The 13,257-nt window shown below is 38.3% G+C and overlaps 1 protein-coding gene across 3 annotated transcripts in view; it reads right to left on the bottom strand.

Annotated features, from left to right (window-relative positions):
- Positions 1-13,257, bottom strand: part of TMTC1 (transmembrane O-mannosyltransferase targeting cadherins 1) — a 145,325-nt gene that overhangs the window by 60,347 nt on the left and 71,721 nt on the right. For all 3 annotated transcript variants that reach the window (XM_039333324.1, XM_039333326.1, XM_039333330.1), the window contains one exon: positions 10,586-10,707. In XM_039333324.1, the coding sequence (XP_039189258.1) occupies positions 10,586-10,707 (122 nt within the window). The remainder of the gene's footprint in view (positions 1-10,585; positions 10,708-13,257) is intronic.

Raw genomic sequence — 13,257 nt, 5'->3', positions numbered from 1 at the left:
GACATGCTTAGTGGATCCCACATCTAAATGGATAAATATTCACCACCTTGACTGGGAAGCCACTGTCAATTACTCTCAGTAGGCTGTTTGCTGGAGGGCTCCACCACCAGGCCCTATTGGTTTCCACATAGGGTTATTCTATTCTCCTGAGTATAGGTTTATATTGTCACAGTATGCGTGTTTTGTTTTATTTGTGCGATGTATGAATCTAGCCACTGTAGCTTGTAATCATAGTTTATGACTTAACATTACAAGTAAATCAGGTAACTATGATTTGTTCAACAAACAATGGTTTAGCATGATGCACAAATGCATCCAGACCCATTACTGGCATTGAACACACTCAGTGTTCAAAAGTATAGTATTAAATCTTTTACTTCTGGGCAATGCATAAGTAGCTTTTTTTAAAAAAAAAAAAAAAAACAACTAGTAAAGCAGAGTTAGTAAAACCTACAATCCAAAAAAAGCCCAGCATTGAAATTAAAACAATGCAATGATTTTCCCTAAACCCTAAAATAATCCTGAAATGTGAATTTCTGACGAAGATGATTTTCTGTAGCATCCCGATTATTAAGATTCTCACAAGCCTGTTACCTGTTCTCTTTACTGCAGTGACATCTTAACAAGTTGTGATGACATCAAAATCATAACCCACATATCACATCATGTAAATTATTATAATGATATTATCAGCTGATGAAAGTATGTAAGTTGTTTGTGTGCTGCTATCAAGACACATGTCATTGTCTCTTTCCCTTCCCCCCCTCCCAAGGCACTTGCACTACACCAGGGGTAGGCAACCTTGGCTCTTTTATGACTTGTGGACTTCAACTCCCAGAATTCCTAGACAGCATGGCTGGCTGAGGAATTCTGAGAGTTGAAGTCCACAAGTCATAAAAGAGCCAAGGTTGCCTACCCCTGCACTAGACTACCTAATTATGGCTCTATGTAGAATAGCAGGAATTAATAATCTTTTTAACCTTAAAGGCCTGGTACTAACTAGTGAGCTGGTGCAAAACTCACTATTCAAGATTAAGCTTCTCCTCCTGTTATTCTTTACCAAGTTCTCCAAGAGCTAGATTTCAACCTATAGAGGAGAATGTGTGTATTGTAGCACAGAGCTGAAATGAAGGGTCCTTGGTGCTCTCTGAGCTTGGTTGTTTTCTTGAAGATGTTTCATTACCCTAACTAGGTAACATCATCTGTTCACTGGGCTTGGGTAATGAAACATCTGCAAGAAAACAACCAAGCTCAGAGAGCATCATGAACCCCCCCCACACACACACACACAAACTTTAACCTCTTCTCCCCACAAATCTCAGCTGTCTCCAGAAAGTAGCTTTTAAAGCTTCTTCTTCCTAAAAACTTCCCCCCTTAACAGTCTTGATAAAGCCAAAAGTGTTCTTGCCTTGCTGGTCAGATGATGGGACGTGTAAATGCCAGACAGAGCAAACTTGAGAAATATGCCTTGAAAGCAAAGGCATTTCTTCTTGCTAAGCAGCTGAATTGCTCTCTTATGGAACCACAGACCCAGCTTGCCCTGCCTAGGGGCAGGAAAGCCATCTCAGACAGAAGGACTCTATGGCAGTAGCCTGTCCTGATCAGTTAATACTGCATCTAATTTTCACAATGACTGGCAGGCCTCTGGGGGAGAGACTATGAGAGTTTTATATAATTACAAGTGACATGGAAGATTGGGAGAACAGTATTTCTTTCTGCCAATTACACAATACCTGAATTCAGGATCATCTGATTAAGGTGACTGGCAGTAGGTTCAGGAATGACAATGAGAAACAGCTTTTTCAGGCACCATAAAATAGCTTATGGAAATTCATAAGCAGTTGCACAGAAAATGAAAGTATTGTAGAAGAGGTTCCCAATGTTCAACCCCTGGAATCTCCCATTGAAAGGATCAGGTAGCAGATCCCTTGCAAACAGACTAGTGAAACTGTATTTTCAAAGGCGGATTAGATCACAGCTAGTACATTTAATCACGTAAACCATCTGGAGCTGTTTTGAGCTGTGCAGTGTAAAACTACATGAACTAAACAAACAAATGTTTTATAACACTTTATATTGACTAGATGACCCACTAAAACTACTGTAACCAGCTATTTGGAAATCTGTGATAAGGTAAAATGAATTTTATGTACAAAAGAGACTAAGTGCAGTTACCCACAACAGTATCTTGGAAAACCTAGGCCAATGATGGCGAACCTTTTAAAGACCAAGTGCCCAAACTGCAACCCAAAACTCACTTATGTATCGTCGGGTGCCGAGTGGGTGTGGCCCATTGAGTGGGTGTGGCCCATTGGGTGGGCGTGGCTGTGGTGGTAATGGCAGCCAGGGTGGGACCAAAAAGTTCAATCAATCAATTCCAACTTTGCAAGATCTTTTTTTTTCCCTGCAAGAAGTTGAAATTGACTGATTGATTGAACCTTTTTTTTTTTTTGCACACGGCAGTGAAGGCCTAAAGCAAAAAGGTTTTATAAAACCCAGCTGAAGGCCTAGGACTGGGGCGAGGGCGTGCATGCCCACAGAGAGGGCTCTGAGTGCCGCCTCTGGCACCCGTGCCATAGGTTCACCACCACTGACCTAGGCAATTGTAACCCCCCTGATTTTAATAGGAAGGAATGTATATAATCAGCTTGCTGGCTTTTACTTCAATGGAAGGTCTCCTTCAGAGAAAGTGAGATGGTGGACCTTTCCCCATCCTTCAGTGAGAAATTGTCCAAAAGATGGGTTTCTTTGTCCCACATCAAGTCTCATGGGAGGCAAACAAATACTATATACTATCTCTTCCACCCCACTCAAGACATTGCTTTTCCAACCTGGGGATTCTCTGGGACCAGGAAGCCCACATGATGTCTCCATTATGTCTCAGTTTTTAAACTCTCTCAGGGTTATATGCATATTTCCTGTTTTATGGTTATTTTAAAATATGTTTCTGTTTTTATTGTCTGCCAAAGATATACCCAGAATTGTATATTTTATTGTATGCCAAAGGTATACCAGAATCATATTTGTGAGATTGATGGCTATTTGTTGTTGTTGTTGTTAATTGCGAAGTCATGTCCGACCCATCGCGACCCCATGGACAACGTTCCTCCAGGTCTTCCTGTCCTCTACCATCTTCTGGAGTCCATTTAAGTTCACACCTACTGCTTCAGTGACTCCATCCAGCCATCTCATTCTCTGTCGTCCCCTTCTTCTATTGCCCTCAATCTTTCCCAGCATCAGGCTCTTCCCCAGTGAGTCCTTCCTTCTCATTAGGTAGCCAAAGAATTTGAGTTTCAACTTCAGGATCTGGCCTTCTAAAGAGCAATCGGGGTTGATCTCTTCTAGGACTGACCGGTTTGAACGCCTTGCAGTCCAAGGGACTCGCAGGAGTCTTCTCCAGCACCATAGTACAAAGGCCTCAATTCTTTGGCGCTCAGCCTTTCTTATGGTCCAACTTTCACAGCCATACATTGCAACTGGGAAAACCATGGCCTTGACTATATGCACTTTTGTTGGCAGGGTGATGTCTCTGTTTTTAGTATGTTGTCTAGATTTGCCATAGCTTTCCTCCCCAGGAGCAAGTGTCTTTTAATTTCTTGGCTGCAGTCCCCATCTGAGGTGATCTTTGAGCCCAGAAAAATAAAATCTGTCACTACCTCCATTTCTTCCCCATCTATTTGCCAGGAATTGAGAGGGCCGGATGCCATGATTTTGGTTTTCTTAATGTTGAGTTATTGATGGCTATACAAATTTGATAAACAAACAAACAAATAAATAAATAAAGGGGGTCCTCCCAAAAGAGAGAAGGGAAGATTTTTCAGTTCTACTTTCTCACTAGGTTGATCCTTTCAGCTCCATTAGTCAGTTGACTGAAAACTTCTGCAGTTGAACAATGTGCCTAAATAATTGCATCCTGGCCATTTGCAAATGAAATATGTACAGATAGTCCTCAACTTACGACCTGTCACTTAAACATCTAAGCAAAAAAAGTATTTTCAACCCAATTGCAACCATTTGCAGCATGCCACACTCATGTGACTATGAGTTATGACTTTTTTTGCCTGAAATTGGTATTTTCTTCCAGTTTCCAGCAAAAAACCCCACCCATTGCAGACAATGGGTGTATTTAATGACCACTGCAAAAAAAGTTGGAAAATCAGGTCAGTCATGTGATGACCTGCTTAATGATTGGCATAATTCGGGTCTCAATTACAGTCGTAAGTTGAAGACTATCCAGTATTGAACATCTCTGGATAATCTCGCTATTCTGAAATCCTGTCCTGATATAAGCAGTTATCCCTTAGAAAGTTGACACTGCATATAAAGAAGTAGGTGATGGATTCAGCCACAGTTGCAGGGCCAAAAGAAAAAACCAACAATCAAATAAACAAATAAGCTTCTCCTAATATTATGAGGACTGATATTGATAAAGTGTGAAGAAAAAGTCCAGACAGGATCATTACATAAAGGGTTACAGAATGGAGCTGGAAGGGAGGTCTACTAAGAGGTGTTTATATAAAGGGTGTTTCCAAGTTCTGAACTAGCAAAAGTACAGCAGAAAACCAATTATCACCACTTGGGGAGGGGAAAAAGAAAGAAATTGAGGATTTAAACCTTGATAATTGACACATATGCAAACATTATAATAATAATAATAGTAGTAGTAGTAAAGTTGGAAGGGACCTTGGAGGTCATCTAGTCCAACCCCCTGCTCAGGCAGGAAACCCTACACCATTTTGGACAAATGGCTGTCCAGCCTCTTCTTAAAAACTTCCAGTGTTGGAGCATTTACTGCTTCGGGAAGCAGGCTGTTCCACTGATTAATTGTTCTCACTAACAATTATGTGACTTTGTTGTTGTTGTTCAGTGGTTAAGTTATATCCAACTCTTTGCAACCACATGGACCACAGCCCACTAGGCTCCCTCTCCTCTGTCTCTCGGATTTTGCCCAAATTCATGTTCGTTGAGTGGATGACACTATCTAACCATCTCTTCCTCTGCCGTCCCCTTCTCCTTTTGCCTTCCATCTTTCTCAACATCAGGATCTTTTCCAATGAATCCTCTCTTCTCATTAGATGGCCAAAGTATTTTAGCTCCAGCTTCAGTATCTGTCCTTTCAAATAACAGTCAGGTTTGATTCTTTACGATTGACTGATTTGATCTCCTTGCAGTCCAAGGGACTCCTCCAGCACCACAGTTCGAAAGCATCAGTTCTTCAGGGCTCAGCCTTCCCCTTAGGGTCCAACTCTCACAGCCACTGAGAAACTGATAGCATTAACTATAACCAATGTGGCTGCCTTCCTGCAATCCATCATAATGAAACATTTGCATAACCATGACTTCTTCCAGTTTGCAATAAAGCTTATATCAAACTGTGCTGAGGGAAGATTCTGCTGTGAGGTGGTTACTGAGCACAGAAGGAACCAAATGGCTAAAGGAAGCTGTGTCGGCATGAAGTCTAATAAATATAGGGATTTTGTTCTGTCTATATTATTATCAATTGCTATGCCTAAGCAATAGAAATTCTTCCTCAAAATAGCATGAAATGTAACCCGGCAAAGAGAGCATTAAATAATGTTCATTAACAGAAAATTTAAAAAGGCAAATAACACTGAAAGCAAGAGAGTAATAATATCTTCTCTAAAATAAATACTGGGCTGTGGAGGAGAGGGAGGGAGGGAGGGAAAGGGGGAGAGGGGAGGGGAGAGGGAGGGAGAGAGAGAGAGGGAGGGAGGGAGGAGGGGAGAAGGGGAGGGGGAGGGGGAGAGGGAGAGAGAGAGAGGGAGAGGGAGAGGGGGGGGGTCAAACAAAATCCTAAACTATTGACAAGAATTGACCAATCGGCTTCCTAGGCTGAAAGAGAGTGACGGGCCCAAAGTTAACCAGCCAGCTTTCATATCTAAAGTGGAATTAGAATTTAAGAGTCTCCTGGCTTCTATCCAGGAGCAAAACAATATACCGTGACTTGTAAGCAATTTCCTCAGATGCTTTTGAGAAATAACAGGTAACATGCATGAATTTTGCTGATGCTTTGAAATATGCAACGGTGACCAATAATTATCATCCTCCATTGTGAAACTTCTCATTCGTTGTGTATCACCTGGGGAAATATCTCATCTGCCTTGAGAAACCTGCCTCCTAAAAGGATTTCCAGATCATTATCCTCTTGTTCTCAAAAACGGGAATTTAATTCTTAATAAAAATGCTTAGGATTGTAAAACCTGTGCAGCAGAGTAAAAACAGTCTCACATGCAATATATCTCTGCATAGTTGCTAAAATCCTAGTATCTGTGCAGATACAGAAACACCTATATTGTTCTAACATACAAGACCTCTTTTCTGTCTTTTTAAAAAATTACGGGAAGTCCTTGACTTATGACCAGTTGCTTAACCACCCCACCCTAGTCACACATATGTGGCTACTTGCCACATCACGCTGTCACCTGACTACATTTTTAAATGTTTTTGCAGAAAACAGACATTTATATCCAGTTATTGGCATAAATAGCCCACTGATTCATTTAACAATGAGCAACTGATTCATTTAACAATCGCAACAGTCACTTTATGATTGTAGCAATCACTTAAGGACTGCTGCAAAAAAGGTCATAAAATCCGGTTGGTCAAATAGGTGTTCTGATAAACAACCATCGGGATTTACAACCATAATGGCAGGGACTACCTATAATTTTTCTTTTCAAAATTACTTCTGAACCTCAAATTATTGAGGCAATATCAACTGTGGGAAACAAAGCAAGAATCAGTGCTTCTTAGGCCAGAGATGGCAACGATGTAAGTATTCAACCGTTGCTCACTTCAAGCCCTCCAAATTTCAGGAAAGGAGGAGGAGGAGGAGGAGGAGGAGGAGGAGGAGGAGGAGGAGGAGGAGGAGGAGTTATTATTCTCAAGTTTTCTTGATAGAAGATTCAAGATTCATTGTTTAAAAAACACAACAGAATATTTAGCAGTATTTTATATTTTGGAAAGCAGTCATATGCTTTCTCAATGCTCCAATTTTTTTAACTAGAATATGTTCCAGAGAGGCCTCAGAATTTAAAAAAAAAATCACAAATCTAATCATTTTACAGATTAGATCTTGTACTTTTTCATCTGAGATTTAAATTACAGTACTGAAACCATAGCACAATTTTTATAGTTGAAAATTCAGAATCAAATTATCAAATGGGAAAGATATAGAGTTTCAAACTCCCAGCAGCATGCTAAAAAATTAAGGAAGATACACTTCAGATGACAATCTTAAGCAAAATAAGAACAGGCAATGACTACAATTTGAGATAGCATCTGACTCCTTTCTGTCAGATCCTACCTCAGATTGCAGCCACTGTTGGTTTTCATTTTACTCTCCTTTTCAATAAACTACTGATGGTTGTTGCTTATCAACAGGGAAGGCTGACAACCACCAGAAGGGCCTCTGAATTAGCCTTCTCTTCTGGTTAGCAGTAATATATAAATTGCCCCATCCTAGAAGAAAGTATTTTTCTCCTTTCAAACTAAAAGTTCTCCTGTAATATCACAAGGTATCTTGAGCCAAATTGGGAGGGATTTTTGAAGCATGCTGCCAAATTGCCAGGATAGCTACACTTCTGTCACTCAATAAAACTATTACAGAACATGAAGCACGAGAAAAATCATAAGTCTTACTATACGTTACGAAGCAGGACTGCAGGCTTTCATTAGTAGATCAAACAACCCAAGCTTAATAAGCTTTGGGCAAGAAAATATAAAAGAGACTCAGCCCCACCATCTTCAGGATTATATGTCTAGGATTTTATTAACATGGCACTTTTTGGGTGGTAGACAAAGAGTCCTAGATCTATCAATTCCTACTTAGTAGATTCTGTGTATGTATCTTTGTAGAATCACACATCATGGATGCATACATGCAAAAAGAAAAAAAGATGGAAGAAATAAGGAGAAAACATTGGAGATTACAACTGGGGAACAATGATGTCTAGATTCCCAGTAAGCACCATTGATATGGTAATGCAACCACTTCTACAGGGACTAGTGGTAAATTCAAGCCTCCTGCATGGAACCCATAATGCACGCTGTTTCTGTTCAGGACCACCATCCTTGATCCCATCCCTGCTTCATCTCCATTGTTTTCATTTTCTGGCTTTGAAAGGTCAGTGAGCATACATACCAACAAATATGTCCAGTTATGATTGTAAGCTGCCCAGAATTACCTTATGATAAGATAGGAGGGCCAATATATTCTATAAATAAATAAGTTCTCATTGGGATACAGGTTGTCCTCGACTTACAATCACAACTGAGCCCAAAATTTCTATTGCTAAGTGAGACATTTGTTAAGTGAGTTTTGCCCCATTTTACGACCTTTCTTGCCACAGTTGTTAAGTGAATCACTGCAGCTGTTAAGCTAGTGACACAGTTGTTAAAGGAATCTGGTTTTCCAATTCACTTTGCTTGTCAGAAGTTTGCAAAAGTTGATCACATGAACCTGGGACATTGCAACTGCTGTAAATATGAACCAATGGCCAAGTATCCAAATTTTGATCACGTTGACCATGGGGATGCTGCAATGGTTGTAAGTGTGAAAAAAAGTAATAAATTACTTTTTTCAGTGCCATTATAAGGTTGAATGATCACTAAGTGAATTGTTGTTATGTTGAGGACTACCTATCTGTTGGGTTTTCCCATAAGATTTCTTCCTCTTGTGTTTCTCCAAAATCTGGAGTTATCATAAGCCCATTAATCTCCTGGATGATACTATTCTAGTTTTGTGTTAATTAGAACTTGGGGCACTATCAGCTTTTTCTTATTAATAAATATAATAATGATATATTTATTCATACATTATTCATACAATCATATTTTCTCTTCTCATTTCATAATGTTTATTAAAAAAGCTAAAAATGTCTGAGTGTATATAAATACATTCAGCAGTTTCAGTCATTTCCATTAAGCAACTAAAATATCTACTTTAATCAATGGTCCTAGTTATAGTGCTTATAGATGACAAGATGATAAAATAATTCTGAAGCACTGCTGAACAATGAACTCTTTTGAACAAGACAGTTGTTTTCAAATTTGTTCTTTTAGCAATTTTTTTTTTACAAATGTACATTATAATGGGTTCTTTAATTAGGAAATCAAAAATGTCAGGCAAGCTCCCATGAAAAATATGAATAGTGTCCACAAATACTCTCCTATAAGATCAAGTCAGTTCCCATGATGAACTGAACATGCCCTCAAAAAAAGAAAAAAGAAAAAAAACCAGCATCCTGTGACAGATGTTTGTGTGTGTGTGTATGTGCATGCGTGCCTTCAAGTCAGTGTTGACTTCTGGTGACTGCCTGGACTGATCCCTGCAGTTTTATTGGCAAGATTTAAGAAGTGGTTTCTCCATTGCTTTCTTCCTATGATTAAGAGAGAGTGACCAGCCCAAGATCACCCAAAGCTGGCCTTGTGCTTAAGGCAGAACTAGAACTCACCAGCTCCTGATTTTTAGCCTGCCACTTAACCTATTACCCCAAACTGACTCTCATGATAGAGATGAACTGAGGTGGAAATGACCAAAACAAACAAACAACAAACACCCTATAGTAATGGAGTAATTTTTTTTGAATGTTATTGTTCATTCTTAACATCTTCTACAGATGTACCCCCTAATATAATGTCTTTACTTTATTAAGTAAAACTCAACATCTCTTCAAAGTTATTCTTGGGAAAAACATGGGTCAATCTGATAACCTTAAGTCTGCCATTTACTCGTCCATTCCATAAGAAACAGGGTGATTCTATCAAATCATTTCCATATAAACAAACCCCAATAAAACCTATAATTATTGTGAAGAATATCAGAAGCCACTTCTTTGCGTCTCTATTCTTTCTTTTCTATTTTTCTCAACTTTTTTCTTACTTGTTTTGCTTTCCTCTTTTTTTTTTTCTTTCTTATTTTATGTTAGTTTGGTTTTTAATCTTTTTTAAATACACACACACACACACACACACACACACACACACACACACACACAAAGCCAATAATTACAACCCAAGGCAACTTCTTTGATTTTATACTGAACTCTTTTCAGAGAAGGCTGGTTTATAGAAAATAGTTGTCCATCCAGAAATGCTCACCTAGATCAGGTTTCTACAAACTGAAAACTCAGCTGAGCCATTTGAGAATTAATGTCCATGCAGCACCTATTTCAGTAAAGTCCTAGACCTAGAGAATATGTTCATCTCAAGCTCATCCTATAGATTATTTTAACACCTGGTGAGCCAAGATTATTTTTTTAAAAAGATGGTGCAATATATGAACAGCTTTATATGAAATCACCACATACAGCTAAAGAAAACTATTATGGCAGCCTGCCACAATTCCTCTGAATATTTTGACCTATCTGGCTGAAGAAGATGGGGTTCAACAGAACAAAATACTTCAAATTGGGGATGTTTTTACTACTAGTTTTTTTTTTTTTTACATCTTGGAAAATTTCAGAAGTGATAGCTTGTGGAAAACCAGTGTAATAAAGAGCATAATTTCAAAACTCATGGTTGAGTATTGCAACGTACAGGAATTAAAATATATGAATATTACCTAGGCATATACAGGATGCGTTCTGCTACAACAAATCCCACCCTGAAGAAGAGGTTGCTAGCAGGCATGAAGGGGAAAATCAGGAACAACAGGCCAACTAGAATTTCTCTGTGTTCCAGTTTCTGCAACAAGAAACACACGTGAAAAAGAATTAGCCGAAATCAGGCAAGATCAGAGATCCAGTTCCGAGGTTACAATAGTTGCGCTTATTCATATGCAAAAATCTGAACCACCACCAGATGGGAGCAAAGATTTTCTGAATCTAGGAGTGGCTCAATTTTTGCATCACAGACATGGTAGCTCAAAATACAGGCAGTCCTCAACTTATGACCAGTACTGAGATCAGAATTTCCATTGCTAAGCAAGCCAATGGTAATTATTAAGTAACCTATGCCCAATCTTTTCCCTTTTTTCTTTCTTTTGTAAATGTTGTTAAGCAATGTTAGTAAATCATGTCCTGGTTCAGTGAATCTAGCCTCCCCTATTGTCTCTGTTGTCAGAAACCAGCTGAGAAGGTCGCAAATGGCAATCACACTGTAATTGTTGTATATACATGCTGGTTGCTAAGTGCCCAAATTTTGATCCCATGAACGTGAGGATGCCTCAACGGTTGTAACTGTGAAAACTGGTCATATGTCACTTTTTTCAGTGCTGTTGTAATTTCTAACGGTTGCTAAATAAATGGTTGTAAATCAAGGACTACCTTAGGCCTTACGTATATAAATATTTGTTTCTTGTAATTATTTGTTTAAAAATAACAATTCGAATCTAGTTTTATTTGGTTTGCTTTTATATAGTGCCATATGTAGTGTTTAAAACAGGAATTCTGAGATTTGAAGCACAACCCAAGTGGACAGATTGACTACATATTTGTTATTTTGGATTTACAAGCATTACTGCACTTGGTGAAGGACAAAGCTAATTTTGGATGGAATTAAATATTTGTCTTCCTCCTTTTTTTAATGTTTGACACTTAGATCTGCATCACAGCAGCATCAAACTGTCATGTTTAATATGTGGCTCTGTCTTATTTTGAGTCTAGATACCAAACTCTGTGCAGAGTGATAGACTGAACCTGGAATAGCTCCATAGAAAGTACAGGCACTTTTCCTAATTACTCTAAGTCAGTGTTTCTCATCCTTATCCATTTTAAGATGTACAGATTTCAAACCCCAGAATTCCTCAGGCAGCATTTTCAATTCCCCAGAGCTAAAGTCCCAACAGTAGCCAACATTGAGAAAAGCTGTTCTGTGTGAATGGCCTCTTCCTGCTATACCTCATCACATGCTATTGAAAGGAACTGAGAAATTCAGCAGGTCCAAATAACTAGGGAAAAGCAGGAAGGATTGGAATGGAAAAACAGGTGGCAGTAACATTTACAAGTTAAGTTATGTTTGAATGATATTCTTCCTTATGTGATTCTCAAAGTCTTGTCTATGAAATCAAAGCAATTGTATTTTATCTAATCGTGTTGATTTTTCTTATCAACACAATTGGATTAAACACATAAAGTCCAATAGTGAGCAAGTCTGAATTGTGGGGATAAATGGCCACAGTCAGAAGAATAAATTGAGTTTGGTTTGCATGTACTGGATTTTACATTTCTTTGATATTACATTCGCATAATTTCACAGAAACCATCTACAAATAATAATAACAGTTTTCTCCTAAAAATTACCATCCTATTCATATGTCTATGGAGATTCCCAATCATCCAGGTCATGGTTGTCCCAAAGATGCTTTTTGAAAAGGCAACTGGATTTTTTTTTTCCTTGAAGGAAAAAACAAAGAAAAGTCCAGTTGCCTTTTGAAAAAGCATCTTTGGGCCATCTTATTCATAAAATAAAGACACTGGAAAAAATGCAATTGAATTGCCCTATGGAGAACTGAACTAGAATGTTTAGTTGCTGACTTAAAGATGATCATTGCTAAATTTGTTACTACCTGCCTTAACAGCAATCCAAAATTCATACTTTTCAGCTTAATAGGCCTTCCTTGAGATTGTTGAAGTTTACTGTAATTGATTATTAGTTCAGCAACTTCTTACAATCAACCTTCTTCTTGTAACATTTAGGTTTTCTCTTGAGAACTCCATTCTACCACTTACCCACAGGTTTCTATATTTGATGCCCAATAAAACTAAGATGTGACAGGCATCATTAAGCAGTTTAAACTGAAACTGCACCGTGTTATTTCTATAAGTATTTTTCAGCCTACAGAGCAATTTATAGCCCTCAAATCCCCAGGATAAATTGTTCTGCACTTCATCATTGGTATACAATACTAACTCTCACAGATCTATTAAATATATACATAAAAAAGCTTAACTGCAACACAAATCTCCAATCTAAATCTAGATATTAGACTAAGAAGTTGAAAGTTATCCTAGAAGAAAGCAGCAACAAACAACTTCTGTGTTGTGACCAAAAATTGTTCATGTAGTCACCAGTCATCACAAAAGATGGCTCCAACTAACCAACCTGGCTGATCTTCAAAAAGCTAAGCAGAGTCAGTCCTGGTTAGTATTTTAATAGGAAACCTGTAGTATTAAATTTTTAGACTGGAAAATAATAATAATATTTTTTTTAAAATGGAGAAAGGCAGTGGGAAAAAAACCCTCTATTGTATTCTGACACTAAGAAAACTGTGTTCATGCTTATGTTCTGATTCAT

Source organism: Crotalus tigris, unplaced genomic scaffold (assembly GCF_016545835.1).
Source record: "Crotalus tigris isolate CLP2741 ecotype Arizona unplaced genomic scaffold, ASM1654583v1 scf7180000017625.6296891, whole genome shotgun sequence".
NCBI classification, from domain to species: domain Eukaryota; kingdom Metazoa; phylum Chordata; class Lepidosauria; order Squamata; family Viperidae; genus Crotalus; species Crotalus tigris.
The sequence above is the reverse complement of the archived record's forward strand: the minus strand, read 5'-3'. Positions and strand labels throughout refer to the sequence as shown.